Source organism: Triturus cristatus, chromosome 3_2 (assembly GCF_964204655.1).
Source record: "Triturus cristatus chromosome 3_2, aTriCri1.1, whole genome shotgun sequence".
NCBI lineage: Eukaryota > Metazoa > Chordata > Amphibia > Caudata > Salamandridae > Triturus > Triturus cristatus.
Window position 1 is genome coordinate 105,203,913 of NC_140584.1, and position 19,561 is coordinate 105,223,473.

The following is a 19,561-nucleotide window of genomic DNA, read 5'->3' on the forward strand; positions in this document are numbered from 1 at the left end:
ATCGCTATTACCACCAACTCTGAGCAGGTCGTAACCAGGTGCAACCTATTTAAACAGGCCCACAATGCCAGAGGGGTTTTCCACAATGGCTGGGCTGTATGTGATAGCCAGGAGGCTGCGAATCAGAGCTGCTGCACAGAGAAGGAGACGCCAGGAAAGGATCTTCAGAACGTGCATCACCCTGTTACAGCGGACTGTGGATGAGATCCATGTGAACTACAGGCTAGACGCAGACAGCATCCTGGACTTAATAGAGGAGCTCAAACCCATACTAGAACACCCCACATGCAGGACACACACCATTTCCACCCATGTACAGGTCCTGTGCTCACTGCACTTATTGCCATCAGGGTGTTTTCCGGGGGTGATAGCAACAGCAGGCGGGGTCTCTCAGAGTGCACTGTTGTGCTTCTTCCACACTTTCTTTCATGCAATGGTACAGAGGCTGCATCACCACATCCAATTCCCTAGCACACAACAGGCACTAGATCAGACCAAGCAGGAGTTCTACCAGATAGCCCAATTCCCCCACGTAATTGGCTGCATAGATGGGACCCATGTCGCTATCTCCCCCCTTCACAGAATGAGTATGAGTTCCGGAACCACAAGTCCTATCATTCCCTGAACATACAGGTAGTGTGCAATGCCAAACATGTCATCACTGATATTGTTGCTAAATACCCGGGCAGCACACACGACTCATTCATTTTTCGCCACAGTGGAATTAACTGACGACTCACAGATGGGGAGTTTGGTGAGTGCTACCTGCTAGGTAAATGCATGGCTTTCAAAGACACAATCAGTAAAGGTCAGAAGTGGCAGGACAGTGTTTAACCTGATTCTTGTCATCCTGACTCTGTACCTGAATACAGCCACTGCTGGGGAGCGGAGGTATAACAGCGCCCACAGAGCCACCCGCTGTGCCATTGAGAGAACATTTGGAATCCTTAAGAGCCATTTCCGCTGCCTATATAAGAGTGGAGGAGCGCTACAGTACAGCCCTGAGACATGCTGCAAAATCGTGGTCACATGTGCCATGCTACACAACATTGCCACCAAGAAAGGAACCCCAGTGGAGCTCACAGATTCCGACTCATTTAATGAGGAGGGGCTAGCTCCACGATGCAGACCAGCCGGTGGTGTTGGTGCGGCTGCCAGCTGCCAGAGACGAGATGAGATCACACAGAACTATTTCTAGGTGAGTAATGATGACACAATGCTACAGATTGGTGCAAAACTGTGTTTTTTATTTCCTTCTGTGCAGGAACATCTCCGTCACACAGCCTAATGTGCACATAATGTGAGTCCTAATTGCTTGCACATGTTAAACACACAGTGCAAGTATGTTGCTCAAACATGAGTCAAGATGCAATGTGTTGCCTCACCCATTGCCATGTGCCACTCATTACACTTTATCTCCTACGGGCACGGCCTGTTGCCTCTCACTCAGGGTGACCAGTGCTCTCCCCTGAGTCATCAGCTTTTCTCCCCTGCCGCGCACTCCACCGTCTGTCCTGGGGAATAAGTGAAGGGATGCTGCTCCTGCTGGACTGGTCCTCACTCTCCAGTGAGCTCAGGGGTCCTGTGCCACCTGTGGCTGCTACCCGCAGCTGGTCCACAGCATGTGTGACCTGCACCACGCCCTTGGCCACATCCTGGCAGCAGTGAGCCATTTCATGCTGCATGCTCACACAGCGACATGCCACCAGTGACGTGACAGTGGACAGGCAGTTCACAGCTTTGGTGTATATTTCCAACTGGCTGTGGAGACGTTGTCTCTCCCTGCGCCTGGCTGCTCGGTCTCTCCTCATCTCTGTACACAGTCCTTCTAGGGCCCCTGTCATGCCCATGAAACTAGCCATCATCTAGGTCATGTTGTTGTTATGTGCTGCAAACTGGCGCTGTATTAACTTTAATGCCTTTGCATGCAGGCGCTGGACTTTTATCATGGTGCTTTCAAGCCCTGCAAACACCGTGTCTTTGCCTACGGCAGCTGTGCTGGTGGACAGCCGTGCCCTGCGCCTGTAAGAAATTCCTGAACTAGGATGGACAGGGGACTGTGTTGTGTGCTGTGCTGCACGCTGGCCCTGGACTGGCTGATCTTCTCCACTTGTGTCCTGTGAACCTGTCGCCAGCGGTGGGAGTGGTGGCACTATGAGGCACCGTCTGCGTGTCACAGGGATTGCTGGTCTGCCTTCCTCCTGCTCCTCTTGCCCTGACTGGTCTTCAGTGTGGGATGCATCCTCCCCTTCTACAATTGATTCCTGTGTTTCAGGTGGTGCTGTGAATGTAAATCCACACATTAATTTGGTGTCCTTCCTCGCATTGGTTATGCAATACAGTTTTCAGATTTTGAGTTACATGGGTACTATCTGTATATTTTTTGCCTTTCCTGAATTACTCATCCAGATTCTACCTTGCTAAGTCTCACTGCTCCACTGTTTGGTGCATGTGACTACATCTCCCATAATGCATTGCTGGGTGTGCTTGTTAACATGTACTGGAGTTGCATTCATGTTTAGTGCCTGGGTCTTTCCTGAGTGTGTGAGTGATGTGGTGATGTATCAGGGGAGTAATAGCATGCTTCTCACCTTGACTGGTGTTTGAGGGTTTGGAGCTGTCCAGGTCAGCCACGCCACTGACACTCTCCGGCTGAAGGGTGCCCTCCACCAACTCCTCAAGAGGCGTAGGATCAGTTGCAGTGGATGTTCCCCCACCAGTCTTTTTTGCCTCTGCCAACTGAGTTGCCACCTTTTCCTTTGATTTTTGGCTCATGTCGTACCACTGTTTGCGGAGGTCCTCCACGGTGTGGTGGGTCACGCCGATGGCATTCACCTTCTCCTGTATTTCACTCCAGATTTTCCTTTTGCATGCCTCTGGCACACGTACGGATTGCTTCCCAAACAGGAGCTCATGGCTGACTGTCATTTCCTGTATGAGCACCTCCGGCTCCCCCTCACTGAACTTTTGTTTCCTTTTTCTGACATTCTCCTCATGCTGCTCCTCTTTATTCTGTGTATCCATTTCCCCTTCTCTCAGTTGCAGTGCACAAGTCTCTCACTCTCCTCCCAGCCTCTTACACAGCTTCTGGCAATCAGTTGCAGCATGGGCAGTCACACTTCCTCGTTGTGATGTCATCAAGCTGCTCCTGAATTGCCGATTCTCAGATTTGTGATTCCTTATTTGCGATTTTGCTAATAAGGAATCGCAAAATAGGTATTCGCATTAATATTCTGCGAATTTTTGGGAATCGCTGAAATTTTGTGATCTTTTATTTGCGTCGGGTTTTGCGATTCTCAAAATGTGGTTCTCTAAAAATCGCATTTTGAAAATCGCAAAATCCAAATTTGATACATATGGCCCTGTTTCTTTTATACAACTACATGATTTTTTGACAGGTATTTACTTTTTTGTCAGTATTGCATCAAGTGAAAATATGTTTGCCTATAATGTAACTTTTTCTACACTTTCATAAAACTTGTGATTGCTTTTTGAAACAGTCAGAATTTTATAGAAAGAAAATAGATGTGTCTTGTACTTTACTCCTGGTGGCCTTGGATGGTGTTTTACGTACACATAAAATGTAATACTTTGCCTGGATTAATCAGTGCATATATGTCTTTTAGTATCAGCATTGACAGGATTTTGCTAATCCAATTCTTAAATAAATATATAGAAGAACTTGAGGCACACCTCAGTTTCTACAATAATATTGCATTGGTTTATGCATACTTCTTTGTTTACCGAGTTAATCAGTATAGATTGTGACATAATAGATGTCTGTAAGTATATAAATAGTTTAAAACAAATATTTATCAATAAATAACTAGAAAATAGGCATTGTCATAATTGGTATTTGAGCTGGGTGTTTGTGGATTGTACAATTTTACTTGGAATGTTCCACCCTGAAATGAGAACCTAATCAGACTGCCTTTTCCAGTTTGTGTAATTATTCATCAACCTAAACCAGCGAGCAGTTTGTGTATTCTTTGCACAATTACAATGTGATAAATTATTGGAAAATAGAAAATTTCGTAATAGTGGATATCTACTTAGTTAATTTAACTGAGTGAATGATCAACTGAGAGAGAAGATTGATAAAGTGAAAAGTCACTGATTGAAGCCTCCAAATGTAAGCCTCCATCACTGAACTGCGTGCTTTGTTACCACCACCGGCATCTCCAATACATCCAAATACAATTCAGTTGTTTTCAGGAGGAAATTGACTTAAAAGTCAAAGAATAAGCTCTTAAGATAGTGAGTGTAACAGTGCCAATGTATAAGATAATCTATTCAGCGATGGTATATTGAAAGACAATTAATTTAATCTATAGCTGTCTATTGGATTGTTTGCTCAGTGATTTGTTAATTTACTTGTTCTGTCACATTCATTCCACCGTTTGAATACTCAACAACTTGTTAAATGAACAGCGCAAAAGAAAAGTGTAACAAGAAAATAATGGTTTGTAAATATGTATTTTAATGTACTGGCGCTTTGACCTGTTAGTTGAAAATTGATGGTGGTATTTAAAATCATTTCTCAGTAGCACACTGAGGGTCGGATTTACAAAGATATTGCGCTGTTTTGTGTTACAAAAGTGACGCAAAAAGGCACAAAATGTTTTTTGTTTGATTACTTCTGTTTGACCATGCCAGCCCTAGTGTGGTCTTCCCCTAAACGATTTGCCTTTCTCCTCCATTTGTTTGCTGATCTATTTTTGCTAACCATAGCACTTTGTGCACTTCACTTCTGCTAACCAGTGATAAAGTGCATATGCTCACTCCTCAAAGCATGGTAACACTGGCTTATACCCAACTGGCATATTTAATTTACTTAAAAGTCCATAATAAAGTGGCACTATGTGTGTCCAGGGCCTAAAGAATAAATGCTGCTAGTGGGACTGAATATGGCCGGGTCTAAACTGGGGTGGCATGGTGAGCAAAAGAACGATGGATTTACCCCAGATCTCTTGACTGGGGGTGAATGTATGATTCATTCAGCATTCTGACCATCATTTGTTTGCGTATCACTTTTCACCCTAAGTGGGATGGGTATGCCCAGACGTGGGTCCCTTGCTCACCGTGCCACTGGAATCAAGCTAGCCTGGCTGATGAAGGGTAATACCCAGAAACCGGTCCCAGGATGCTTGTATCCAGTCCAGGGAGGACCTGGCTTTGCAGTTTGGTCTGGACAGTTCCCATGAGACACAGGGTCAAGACTGATTTGCATATGGCTGGGTCTCAACTGGGGTGGCATGGTGAGCAAAAGAACAATGGATTTAACCCTGATCTCTTGGCTGGGGGTGAATGTATGATTCATTCAGCATTCCGTCCATCATTTGTTTGCATAGCTCTTTTCACCCTAAGTGGGATGGGTATGCCCAGACGTGGGAACCTTGCTCACTGTGCCACTGGAATCAAGCTAGCCTGGCTGATGAAGGGTAAGACCCAGAAACCAGTCCCAGGATGCTTGTTTCTGGTCCAGGGAGGACCTGGCTTGGGAGTTCGGTCTGGACTGTTCCCATGAGGCACAGGATCAAGACTGATTTGCATATGGCTGGGTCTAAACTGGGGTGGCATGGTGAGCAAAAGAACAATGGATTTAACCCAGATCTCTTGACTGGGGGTGAATGTATGATTCATTCAGCATTCCGTCCATCATTTGTTTGCATAGCACTAGTGGGACTGCAGCACTGATTGTGCCACCTACTTAAGTCGCCCTTAAAAATGTCTCAGGCCTGCCATTTCAGCCTGTGTGTGCAGTTTTAAACTGTCATTTTGACCTAGCAAATTAAACCTTTTGCAAGGCCAAAACATTTCTTTTCAATACATACAAGTTACCCCTAGGGTAGGCCCGGGACAGCTCGGAGAGCAGAGCACACTGTATTTAAAAAGCTAGACATGTACTTTTAAGTTTCACATGTCTTGGTTGTGAAAAACTCTTAAACTGATTTTTCACTACTGCAAGACCTGCCTCTTCCATCCCTTTGGATAGCGTTGGAGTTACCTTATTACATGTAATAAGCTGTAACTTCCAAATGGGAATAGGTTACCAGTTTATGTTTGGTGTCTTTGAAATTCAAATAAAAAATTCAATCTTATGATAAAGTTGAATTGTAAATTACAATTTTAAAAATGCCACTTTTAGAAGGTTGCATTTACTAAGGGGCTGGGCCTATATTATGTTAGTAAGGTAAGGCCACTATATGTTCTTGATAAAATATTCACCTTTCCTGACATTAATGAACATCACATTCAATTCAGTATAGTGGGGCCAAATTTAATTAGTGTGGCCATATATTTATTATCTTACATTTTTCACAAATGAATAACAATTACATTCAAAATCAACATGTCATAGACTTTGAAACCCAAAATCAGTTTCGAAACTCAGCTGGATGCTTCAGAAGTCCACCACAATAATGAACATGCTTGGATAAACAATAACTAGCATTCAAATTATGCATTTAAATCATGAACAATATACATACAAATGATTCATTTTGGATTAAAACAGCACATGAATAATGGCAATTTGAATTTTGCTCCAGTTATTAATTCTAATAATCAAGGAGTATGTTTTTATTACTTTTCTCTATGTGTGCGGTATGTGGTGCTCGGCAGTCTTGCGTGACAGCACTAGAAAGAGATTAGGATAGTGAGTCATATCTTAGTGGATATAATTCTTTCCTGCTCACTTCCTGTCATACAACTCAGCAGAGCAACTTTGGGTGCTGTGCTGCGTTGTGTGACAGTTTTGAAATCTGGGCCTGAACACCCACATAATTGCAAAGAAGCATGTACAATCTTTGATAAATATTGTCATTCTGTAGCTATAATAATATATTTTAAGTTCATCACAATTCTCTGTGTCCAATTATAAATTGGTATTTGGCAGGCATGCGTCTCTATGTGGCAACACTAGGTGGACATGGAAAATTACTTAAAAAGAAAATCCAAAGCAACAATTAAAAATAAATATATAAGCAGTGAATCCCAAGAGCTATGATTTTAGCTTCACAGGTGTATATAAGATAATATCTTGCTGTAATTATTTTAAATTACTTATTTAGACTGCTTGCCTTGCACACTACATACACCATAGTATTTATTCTTTCAAAATATCAAAGAATGCTTCCATTGCTTTTGCAGGAGTGGTGATTTAATTATGTTTACGGTCAACCCCATAAAAAAGCTTTCTGTTCCTGCCAGACTAATTATATTTCCCGAAGAACACTTGCTATTTTGTTTCATACATACTGTACTTTCTACCTACTCAATCAGATAATTGGGCTATTTGCAATACATTAATTGACTCTGTAAGTAAGCGAGGGTTGTCCAGCATGCTAACAGAGGGACTTGAGAGTGCAGAAAAGCGAGTGAAAATCAAGAATTGTAAAAACTAATAGGTCTGGTTTTGGCAAGCTAGTGTGATGGTCAATTTGTTTTTTATGGCAAACATAGGACCAAAAAATAGAAAGGAGACAAAAAAGAAAGCAAGCCGCCACTGACATATAAAACAACATTTGCATATAATTTTGAAAAGAACAGTACGCGTGCTTCCTAGAAGGCAGGTATTCTTAGAACAGTAAATGGGATTCTTATTGGCACCACGAAAATGTACTTTTGACTTTGAATTTTACTGCATCTTGAAGATAAAGTTTAATTGCACAAGGATGAATAGAAAAATAAAAGGATAAAGAATGTTCACAAACAAAACCTTGGCAAAGTCAAGAATTGGCCCACTAACGCTTAGAGTGAATGGGACTTTTATTCAGTGAATGTGCCCATATTATGAAACAAAATCCCATCATTCACATTGCCAAGAGGAAGGACTCTTTGCTGTTGGGGCATCACAGGGACTAGAAAACCCCATAAACAATTCAAGAAGGAGGGTCCCTGCGCGGAAACATGCTAACTATAAAGAGGGTGAAAGAGCCTGCTGTTTGGGATGCATGCATGCCCAGTACAGGCAAAGCCCCATGCAATGACGGGCTCTTCACCCATCATCGACAGGAAGAGGCAGGGCAGGACTCATACCTTGGATTCATTATTTTTCTTTCTTTCTTTGCTTGTAGGTAATCTATGGCCTATTTGGCGTCCCCTAAGGGGTTCAGAAGAGTGTTTTAATTAGTTCCTCCACCCATGATGGTGTCCAGGGGCCGTAATACAATCCGTACCCGGGGGCACTTTGGTATTACAGAAGGGGGCGCAGACGCTGGTGCGTTCCCTTCAGTAATACCTATAGAGCTGCTGCACTTAAAGCGCCAGTGCTACCTTCAGGGTGCGTTCCCTCATTTGCATAGGAGCGTGCCCTCACCCCCCACATTCTAACACCACTATATATTGCTATAAGAAAGTCCTACATGCAGAGCAACAATTGTTTTCTAGGGATATCTACATCACTAGGGATGCCCAGTATAACTATGTAGGGTGTCTTGGGGATAACTATTTTCATTCAAACTTCCATTTTGCTGTTGATTTCCCCCTTTCCTCACTCAACATGGTGCAGCCACAAATTGTATGCAGGAACGTGCCCTCTTCTGCACCACATCAAACAACAGCAGGGGTTCTCCTCTCTCCCCATGTTGAATATCCGGGACCTAGCAGAGTATGTCCTACCGGGGATATTGAATTGAACCAATCTCAGTCTGGCTTTAATAACGACTTCTCTGGGGTTCATCAGGGCTGGTAGCCTCGAGGGACCCCTACTTTTCTGAAGTACGGTTTGGATGAGAAAAGGGGACTATGGACATTTGTTCTGTTTTGAAGGCAGGATGTGATCCAGTCGAGAGCTGTCCCCACTATGTCAGCTTCGTAGAGTATTTGAATTAGAGTGCCATGATCAACTGTGTCGAAGGCTGCTGAAATATCCAAGAGAAGTAGTGCAGTGACCCTGTTCTGGTCTATGTTTTTATTGTCATTCCTGATGGAGAGAAGGGCAGATTCTGCGCCTCTTCCTGGATGAAATCCTGTTGGGAAGTCAGAAAAAAAGGAGTTGTCTTAAATGAATTGGGACACCTGGGAGAATTGTGCTCTTTCTATCAGTTTGCTGAGGAATGGTCAGTTTGTAATCAATCTGTAATTGTTTGGGTCATGTGGGTCCAGGTTTGTATCCTTTCATAATGGGCATATCTTTGCCTTTTTAAGTCTTCTGGAAAGACTCCTTCAGTCAAAGAATTGTTGATGATTGTTCTGACTGGTGTGGCAGTAGAGGTAGTTAAAAGTATGTTCTTGAAGATTTGTGGTGGACAAGGGTCATCTTGCTTTCACAAGATCCATAAATCCAGTTTCTGAAGGAATGCAGAGGCTGGGTTAGCCTACCATTGGAGGGGATTGTTGGAAATGGGTTAGTGCTGGTGGTTTTCCTTTGTTATAAATAGGAGTCCAACATGTCTTCTTTGGCTGTGCAAATATTTGCCAGTTTGTCAGGAAATTCTTAAGAAATGGGATGAGTTCCTTCTGTGCATGTAGGTTTACAAAATTCGGGGAGAACTTGATAAAATTCTCTATTTGCACATTTAACATTTTGAATTCTGTTTGACTAGTACATTTTTTAGCGTATTTGATTGTTGACTTGTATATTTTGTTAAGTTGGTGTCGGTGAAGTGTGTCTGGAATGTTATGTGTTTTGAACCAGGTGTGCTACAGTTTAGCAATTTGTTGTTTTATATTTTTTAGTTCCGCATTCATCAAAGATGCTTGTTTTTTTGGCCTGTTTTGTTATTTTTAGTAGTATTAGGATATCAAAAGCTTTCTGGTGCCACTGATGTTTATTGGTTTTGTACTGAATTTATTGTGTCTAAATCTGTGTTGGATGTTAGTTGTGTTTCTAAGTATTCAAAATTAAGTGCGTTCCATGGTCGATATGTGGTTGCATGTAAGCTGGCTTTAGATGTGGTGATTTGTAGTGTTTTGTGTTGGAAAACTACCATGTGGCTAGAGTAATCCTTTGAAAGGTAAGTAGTTCTGGATTTTCAAAAAATACAACAAAGATATGGTCCGTGATGTGTGTGGGCTTATAGATGATCCGATGTAGGTTCAGTGTGTCTAGGCCACTGATGATAATTCTTGGACAAGGTATATTGGGTTTGCCAAACCATATGTTTAGGTCAACCAGGATGCATAGGTTGGAGTGCAATGTCATAAGGTTTGAAACTGTGTCTAGAAACATATCTGGGAATGTTGCATTGCTAGGTTGAGGTATGTAAAGAAGGAGGAAGTTACAAGTGGAATTTGCCATAGGGTTGCATCTGGTGATGAGGGCCTTACAACCTTGTATGGAAATGTTGTCAGCTTTAGTGAGATTTATTGTTTCCTTGAACCCACCAGAAAGTCAACTTCCTCTTTTGCCTATGCAATTTTGTGTGACATATTGATAGCCTGGAGGAACGGCTTCATGCATTACTGGAGCCATGTCATCTCTCAGCCATGATTCAGTTATGAATACTAAGTCAGGTTGTGTATCAGTGAATAGGTCATAGATGTGGTGCTTGTTTTTAGAGAGTGATTGAGAATTTATTAGAAGGCAGTCTAGAGATTGTGTTTTGCTGGTGATGTGACTTTGTTTTATAAAAAAGTGAATGGTATTCGTTGAACTAGTTGTAGGTGTATTATTAGTGTTGGTATTAACTGTATCAGAATGGCAATAGTGTTGTTTGTCTATATCATAATCCTCAGTCAGCAGGCCTAGAAGGCATTTTGTTGGTTCTGTGTGTGTAGGTGGTGGAGATGGTGGTTGAGAGTGAGGTGGTGGGCTTTTTGTAGAGTAGTCTTTTTTAATATACAAGTAGATGTGAGGTTGTAAAGAGCGGCATGTTGTTTATTTGGTTAGCAGCTGTTTCGGATGGGAGGTGAATGGGTTAGGGGTGGTGGTGAAGCATGTGGGTCATGTTTTCAGGGTGAATGAGTGTTGTTGTTTTGGGGTAATGGTGGTAGGTGTTAGTGAAGACAGAGAATTTGTGAATAAAGTTGGTTTAGGATCTGTATAATTAGTGTGGTCATGATGGTGGGAGTGGGTGTTTGTTTCTATTTTGTGATGGAACTTAGGCAGTCATTCTGATGTCAGTTGGACTGCAACAGACGGCTCGTCGGTTGTGGTCTGACCGCCGCATTACAATGAATGCGGTCGGAGGTAGCAGGCGGAGGCACAGTCCGACGCTTGCCGGACCGTCGGACGGGCAGTAATCCCTACAATAGGGTTGGTGCCTGCTCAGGCACTGCCGTAGGGATTACAATGTCCCTTTCTCCCTGCCCTTTCATGGCGGCTCGTCAGCCATGAAAAAGCAGGTGGAAAGTGACTTTGGGGGCCTCTGGTGGGCCCCCCTTCCACCCTGGCCCTCAGCTAAGTGGCCTGGGGGACATCTATGGTGCACTCCTAAACATCCCTCCACCATTTGGCAGGCACGGCATGATGCCTGCCACACGGTGCAGGGATGTTTTCAAAGTGTACATTTTCTAATGCGGCTTGTGCTGCAGCCCGCAGCACAAGCCGCAATGGAAAATGTACACTTTGCGACCACCGTGAAGGCGGTCGCATTGCAATATGGGCAGCAGGATCGCTGACTCCTTCCGCTATTGTGCCGGTCAGACACTCGTCTGACTGGCATCATAATGATACCCTTAGTATGAAATTGCATGAGGTCTTGATGTGCTGGTGTGTGTTATGTTTTGTTTTGTCGAGTAGTGTGATAAGATGTTGATGTATTGAATGTCTCTGAATGATTTTGATGAAATGTACTGTTGGTAAGTGGAAGTTGGGCGGTAAAAGGGGTGGGGATGTGCAGTGGATGAGAGTGTATGTGGTGTGTGAGGGAGGATGGACAGGGGTTATGATTGTTTGTATTAGATTTGGCAAAAGGAAGAGGTAAATAGTGTGGTGGAGTGGAGTGTAAGGATTGTTTGGCTGGGTGTTTTTGGTAAAACGAGGAGGAGGATGTTGATGGCAATTGATATGAGAGAAGTTTGAGTATATCTTTGGAGGTGATGGAAAGGAGTTAGTAAAGGGCAGAGCTGGATCAAACAGGGAGGGCATCATGAAGGGAGTAAGGTTACTTATAATGTGAGTTTGTGTTGTGTTGGTGATGTGTGGATTTTATAGTGGTATAGGACAGAGTGTCAGTTTTTGTGAGAATAATGGTAAAATTGTGTGGTAGGAGGTGTAGAAGGATGGATAGATGTGGTTTGTGGGGTTTTGTAGTGGTGGTTGAGACATTGAAATGTGGTTAGAGCATGCTTGTTGTAAATGAGCAGTGTACATTTGCTGAGATTGTGTTATTTTGTTTGAGAATGTGGATGGCTTAAGGTAGTGACTGGTAAATCAAAAATAGGGTAGCATATCTGGCCCTAGGCATGACCTGGTCCTACAGGCCCAAACAGGCAACTACCCTTGTCCTCTCTGCCCTTAGCTGTGATGCCCGGGCTGATGCGCCCTGAGCCGTAACGTTAAATAGCCCTAGATCAGGTGACCATGGGCCAATGGGAACCCAAGGCCTATAAGCCAAACAAAACATAAACCCTAAGCCCTAGGAACCAATAGATACCCTAACCCTAGGTTCAATCAGAATCCTAGTTCTATCAGCCAATCAGAACCCATACCCTAAACCCCAGGTCCAATAGAATGCCTAGCCTAGGAGCCAATTAGAACACAGGTGTAACAGCAAATAAATGAAACCTATTTGAAAGATGTTAGCTAAAACTTAAGGGACTGTGTAGGTGTGAGGGGAGGACAGAGGCCTAGTCATGTAATCAATAAAGCAGAAACTGGTTTGCAGGGGGGTTGAGAGCTGTTCCTTAGACACTAAATGCTGTTTTTCGTGCACTTAAAAAACCTTGTTTTTGTAGTAAAAAACTAGTGCTACATACACTTTACAGACAAAATGTCTGCTTTTTGCCTTTTTAGGGCCAGATGTACGACCATCCAAAATTGTGAGTTGCAAATTGTGCCGTTTTGTCACTAATAACTCGCATCGCAATTTAGTGTACCGGTATTTGCGAGTCGGTACGCACTCACAAGTAGCGTCCCCGGTTGAGGAGAACCTATAGCGTGCACAAATTGCGTGAGCGCACAAAATAAGCCCAATTAGCTCACGCAAATTGCGAATGCAGGAAAAAAATGCAAAAACACTTCCTGAGATAGCTGAAGGACCCCAAAACAGGAAGTGGTGTCCCTGGAGAGTACTGAGCAGAATAGCAAGCACTTGGTCAGGTGCAGCAGCATAGCTCAGTACTGCACCCCGGCTCCCTGAAAAAACATGAGCAGCAAGGGCAGTGACAAGACTGGGAGGGAGTGTGTGAGGAAGTTGAAATTCTCAGAGGAGATAGACATCATAATAGAGGAATGCTGCAACAACCATGCAGCTATTTGATTGGGCATCGCACAGTGTCCCAGAAGTGGACAAACGCAAGATCTGGAGGGAAATGCAGCAGCGCATCAATGCCCTGGGTGTGGCACACAGGTCCCTTTACGACATCAAAAAAAGATGGTACGATCTGTGCTCCAGGGCTAAGGAGAGGGTGGCAGCATGACTGCAAGAAGTCCAAGGGACAGGAGGAGGGCCATCTACTGCATCAGAACCATCTGCAGCAGAGGCCATGGTGGAGAGTACCCTGGAGAGGGATGCTGTTCGCGGTTTGGGACTCTCGACATATCACAGCCAACAACAAACCCTGGTAAGTGTGAAATGTGTAAGACGTGTTGACTCCACCACTTAAGTCTTTTCTGCACATGCATGCCAATCATTCACACACATAAATACATCGCCACACCCAAAAAAAACAAGTGGTGCATTATGGGAAATGTAGTCACTGACACACACAGTGTAGTCACGGAAATACATAAGCTGAAAAACATTGCAACACTACTGAGATAGTGACTCCCATAATGTATTGTCTCCTTACATCTTTTGCCACACAGATACACCTCTGGGAGGAGAGCACAGTGCAGATGACACTAAGGGAAGCCAGAAGCAGTCCCAGATGGAGGAAGGGCAGGATGGGGGAACATCAAGTGGTCCAAGTTGTCCGAAGTCCAACACAGTGGTGCATCGACCTCAACACAGGCTCCAGCCAGTGTGACGACAGCATCATGGCACACAGCACGAGCACAACACACTCCTGCCACCAGGGTCCGGCTGGTCCTTCAAACCCAACAGTCCAGAAGGTGGATGCAAACCAGTCTGAACACCCAGCCACCTGCTGGGGCATCCAATCAGGTGTTGTTTGGCGGCCTGGAACAGGCAATACTCCGAATTCAGCGCCTGCAACAATTGCAAGTAAGGCTGATGAACCTGCAGCTGAGCCAGGGATTCAGAAACATAACTCAGCAGATGGCTGACAACCAGTGCCGCATGGAGGAGAAATCTGATGCCCTCACAGGTGCAATTGGGGATCTGTGTAAGGAAATGGCTGAGGAGAGGGGGCAGCAAAGAAGCATGGGACACAGGATGGACGCTTTGACCAGGGACATTGAGATGTGAGCGCTGGCAACTAGCCAACACACGAAGCGCACCCTGGGGCTTCAGGTGGAAATGGGCCACTACAGTGGTGATGTGGCATGTGGCCTGCAACAAATTACAGCAGCAGTGGAGATACTGCAAACTCACATATAAGCCATTGGGGTGCCACTGAGGGAGCAGACAGTGAGGTCTCAAGCCACATTAGCATGTCTGCAGCGGACACACCAATGCTGTGGAAAAGCAGCAGCCGCCAGGCACGTCTGGCAGGTGGAATCTCCTACCAGGCTGGACGTAAAGGCAGGAAGTGACTTGTGGACAGTAACTGCACTGTCATGGGCCCATAGCATTGTTTGCATTTGTGGTGCTGTAACCACAATACACTGCTGTATTTGTTTGTTTATGCATTTTTATATGGGCAGGCTGTCCATATTTTGTTTGTGGAAGCTTGCACATTAAAGCTAAATTCAAAGATACATTCACATTTTGTGCTGTCTTTTGTAGAGGGTAGTGTGTCATTAGTTTGGACGTACCTTGAAAAATAATTGTTGGCTATCTGGTACCTGTGCCTTCTCCCTTCTGCTAAGAGCTACCACCCCATTGCTGTTGGGCAGGTGGTCCTGAGTCATCATTCTCCGAATCGGAGTCAGACACATCCATGGGCAAGCCATCCCTGCAGGCCATGTTTTGGATCAAGGCACATGTTGCCACTTTTTTGCAGACTGTCTCAGGTGCATACTGCAGGGCTCCACCCCTCTTGTGAAGGCACCTGAAGAGCAATTTTAGGATGCCAAAATTGCGCTCTAACACAGACCTGGTTTGCCTATGTACTATGTTGTACCGCTTCTTGGGTTGTTTGGCGACAGGTATGGTGTGAGTATCCGTGGCCTCAGGACATACGCTCTGTCACCTGGTAATGAAAATAAGATTATGAGGCAACATGCAGAAAGGCAAGAAGGTGGAAATACATTTTACTGTTGACATGACATTGAGTACCTAGTAGGCATCCTTCATCATAGTCGCCTAATTTGTGGTATATGTTACTGTGTCTTAAGATGTATGAGCCATGGGTGCTCCCAGGATATTTGCCCACAATGTCTGTGATGATGTTGTCTGCATCACAGACAACTTGGATGTTGAGGGAAAGTGTGATTTTCCTATTGTGGAATATATATTATATGCGGGATGGGGGAAATATGGGTACATGGGTCCCAATACTATGCACCCCATGACCTGTGGAAACCTTGCTATTCTGTAAAATTGCAGTTTTGTATTTTCCAGTTCCACATCATCCCTGGGCAGGTAGATGTGTTCATGTATGTCATGTAGCATGGAATCTAGGACATTGTGAAAGAAACGCGAAAGCGCGCTCTGCGACACACCTCTAGGCAGTGCAATTACATCTTGGTAGCTACCAGTGGCCAATAGGTGGAGGGTGCAGAAAACCTGCACATGGGTGGGGATTGCATTGCTGCTCAGGGTTCTACTTTCCAATTATGGCTTCAAGGTGTCTGTGAGGTCTAGGATAGCAGTGCTACTCAGCCTGTACTGGCTACATATCTCCACCTCTGTCATCTCACTCAAGGTTAGCCTGACTCTGAATATCCTCTCCTGTCTCCGCCTCCTCTGCTGGGCCTGGTTACCACCTGCTTCTGATTCATGGTAAATTGCACTGGCCTGTACATTGTAATTTGCGAGTCGCAAATTGCGATTCGCTCTTTTTGGTGTGCAAATACTGGTTGCTTTTATTGTAAGTTGGCGATTCATTTGCATCGAGTGCTTTTCGTACACTGCGTACAGCCAATTTTGCATGCGCAAATTGGTTTGTGACCGATTTTGTGCATGCAAATTGGTCGTACATCTGGCCCTAAGATTCTAAGGGGGTGTAGATGCGGATTTGGCTTCTAGTAGCTATCGTACAGTTTAGGTAAAACAAAGAAAAAATGTAAATGAAGCCGCAGTGTAAAATATCAGGTTTAAAGTAAAGTTTCACTGCACAGAATGTGTGCTCCTACCACCTTTGCTTTGTGCTGGATCTCTGGCCTGTTTAGACATCATAGAAGTTGGGGCTACAAAATGGAGATGTCTGCCTTAAACTTACTTCCACAAACTTAAGAAGATGTGCAGGTGTTAGGGGAGGGCAGAGGCCTGGTCAGGTGCCCTGTGGCCAATCATGAAAGCAGAAACTGGTGTGCCCGGGGTTAGGAGCTGCTCCTGAGAACACCATCCAGTGGACACAGAAAGGTCCATTACACACCTTTCCAGGTCTTGTTCAACCCTGAGGTAAGGCCAGAATTTAAAACGACTAAATGCTGCTTTTCACACACTTTAAAAAAAAATGTTTTTTGGTAAGTGCTACATGCACTTTACAAACACAATTTCTAACCACAAAATAGTTTCATGGGTCTCTTAAACACTCACCTCAGGGCTGTTTTTGCCTTTTTAGATTCTATGGGTGAGGGGGTTGCCTTCTAGTATCTTTAACACAATCTAGGGAAAACAAGAAATGAAATTTAAACAAAGTCACAGTGTAAAATAATAGTTTTAAAGAAAGATTGCACTGGACAGATTGTAGGCTCTTACCACCTTTGCTTTAAGCTGGCTCTCTGGGTTGTTTAGGCCTCACAGAAACTGCGGCTACAAAATGGAGTTGTATGCTTTAACCTTCCCACCAGGGTCCTGGTCAGGTTTCTGTTGGACAATCAGTAAAGTAGAAACTGGTGTGCTGTGGGGCTAGGAGCAGCTCTTGAGCACGCAATCTCCTTTGATACATACAGGTCCAATGCACACTTTGCAGGTCCTATTTAGGGGTGGGCAATAAATGTTGCCTCACCTGCAGAGTTCGGAGAGTTTTAGCCACTCTGTTTTATGCTTTTAATACGGAGTTCTGGGCAACAGCCGCTAACTGCAGAGTGGCGAAGTTTTTTCTTGTGTGCAGCTCGCCAACGGTAAATTGCCTCCCCTAGCGCCATTTTCAGGCACTAGGAGAGCACCCAGTGAGATTTTCTCAATGCAACCATTCTCAAAGAAGAAGACCCCTCTGGTGTGCCACTTGTTGCTGTTTGCACTAATTTTGCAGCACGGAACAAGCTCTGGAAGCTAAATTGAGTGCGAGCAGTGCAACGTGCCGATTTCTGCCTCCTTATGGAACTCCGTGGTATCTCATGCCATTTTTATGTAACCCCGCAGAATTCCATAGAGTGAAACTCCACGAGCTCCACCCACCCCAAGTCTTATTCAACCCTGTAGGTAAGGCCCAAATTTAAAACGACTTAATGCTGCTTCTGACGCGCTTAAAATAAACTTGTTTTTCTTGTCAAAAATGAGTGCTACATCCACTTTCTAACCTCAAAACAGGTTAAGTAGTCTCTTAAACACTCGGCCCAGGCAGAATTATAATTACACTTGCGGAGTTGGTGGAATTTGGGTAATTCTGCTCTAAGGGGTCCATTAGAATGGCGGGCGAACTTCAGTCCGCCCGCCACCCTAGCGGTGCTGGGACCAGCTGCCAGTGGTGCGGCGGTCCTGGACCGCCAATTAGGATGCGACCGCCACCGTGGCAGTCGTATCCCGCATATTCAACATTGTGGCGGGTGGTGCTGTGAGCAGCACCCACTACAATGTTGAATATGCATGTTGTGCATTGGCATGCACAACGTGACAGGCCCCGCGGGGTACCTGCCACCTTGTGCATGACAATGTAGGGGGATACCATGGGTACCCCCCAAGTGCAGCCCCTCACCCTCCCACCTCCCGGGACCCACAACGGGCCCCCAAAGTAAAAACCGCATGCCTTTCCATGGCGGAGTCTCTGCCATGGAAAGGCATTTTACCACACACATCATAATATGGTCCACCATATTATGGGCCTTTTCCGCTCGGTAGACAATCGTGACGATTGCCTACCGGTGGAAAAGTGGCGGACGGTCTTTCCGTCCGCTGCGGTACCCCCCGCCATGCAAATGTGGCGGGGGGGTAAAAGGCCGTCTGACGGGGTTCTATGGGCCGGTTGGGCAGTGGCGATCCGCCCGCCACACTAATAGGCCCCTAAGTGTGTAATGCAGAGTTCCTGCTAAATTCTTCCTTCTGGCACATGGCAGAATTATAATCCCGTTGTTGCACGCAATGCTTGGTATGCGCGCTCTTGTGTACACAATCAAGATTTGTTGGCCATTAGTGAGCGCAAGCGAGATTTGCCAGCTGCTAGCTCGACTTCTGTTTGCCACATACCATTCTGATGCCACTTTTGTGATGCTGGCGATCAAAGTGGAAGTGGCTGCTTTTCAAGCAGATTCTCTAAACAAGAAGCAGCTAAATACAGTTTCAAGTGAATATTCTACTCGACCAGATGGTTCAGGTTGTATTTTAGTGCAAAAAGCATTTTCTTTATCTTATTTTTTCAACAGGGGGAAGTGCCCCAGAGACTACAACATCCTCTTCCTGTCCAGAAGGCTCCTGCCAGTGCTTTGTCCTACTACTGGTCCCTTTTCATTTGGATTTCAAGATGGAAGGATCACTCTCTTAGTCTGCAATTCCTGCTGCATATGCACACTATTGCGTTTCAAGGACTTTGTTTTCGTCACAGCTCAAGTAAGTTCAAAAACTTGTGTATAAGTGTTTTGCTTGATAGAGGGCATGCACTAGTATTTATTTGTACTTGTATTTAATTTTTAAATTTGATTGTGGTTGTGGTGGGTGGCCTGGAGTTGCAGTAGGGTTCTAGTAAATTTTTTTTTGTATTTAATTTTGTATCCTTTGTCATGACAGGAGGGCCTCAGTTGATGTGGATGTGACTGTGACCATGGTAGAGCAGGCAGGCTCAGGAGCTTGAATGACAAAATGTGACATTAAATCAGCATTCCGGTTGCTCTTCCAGTGCTTCAGCACTTTCCAACAGTGGCTTTTTACAGTTACAAAGGGTCACAAGAATGTGACACACTATCTTGATTACTTTTTTTTGGTTCTGCACTTGGATTTTTGCAGACTACCATTGGCTGCTGGTAGAGAAGATAGTGGGTCAGATGACCAACGTCTCTTTTTTAGGGATTGAGTTGGTTTTGGTGGCCATGATAGCCCGTCTTCCATCAAATAAGAAGTAAACAAAAATA

General features: G+C 44.6%; 1 protein-coding gene across 1 annotated transcript in view; it reads left to right on the forward strand.

Moving 5' to 3' along the window:
* Nucleotides 1–19,561, forward strand: part of LOC146856871 (uncharacterized) — a 732,840-nt gene that overhangs the window by 710,873 nt on the left and 2,406 nt on the right. The window contains exon 5 of the mRNA XM_085647001.1: nt 18,860–19,043. Within this exon, the coding sequence (XP_085503127.1) occupies nt 18,860–18,978 (119 nt within the window). The 3' untranslated portion in view covers nt 18,979–19,043. The remainder of the gene's footprint in view (nt 1–18,859; nt 19,044–19,561) is intronic.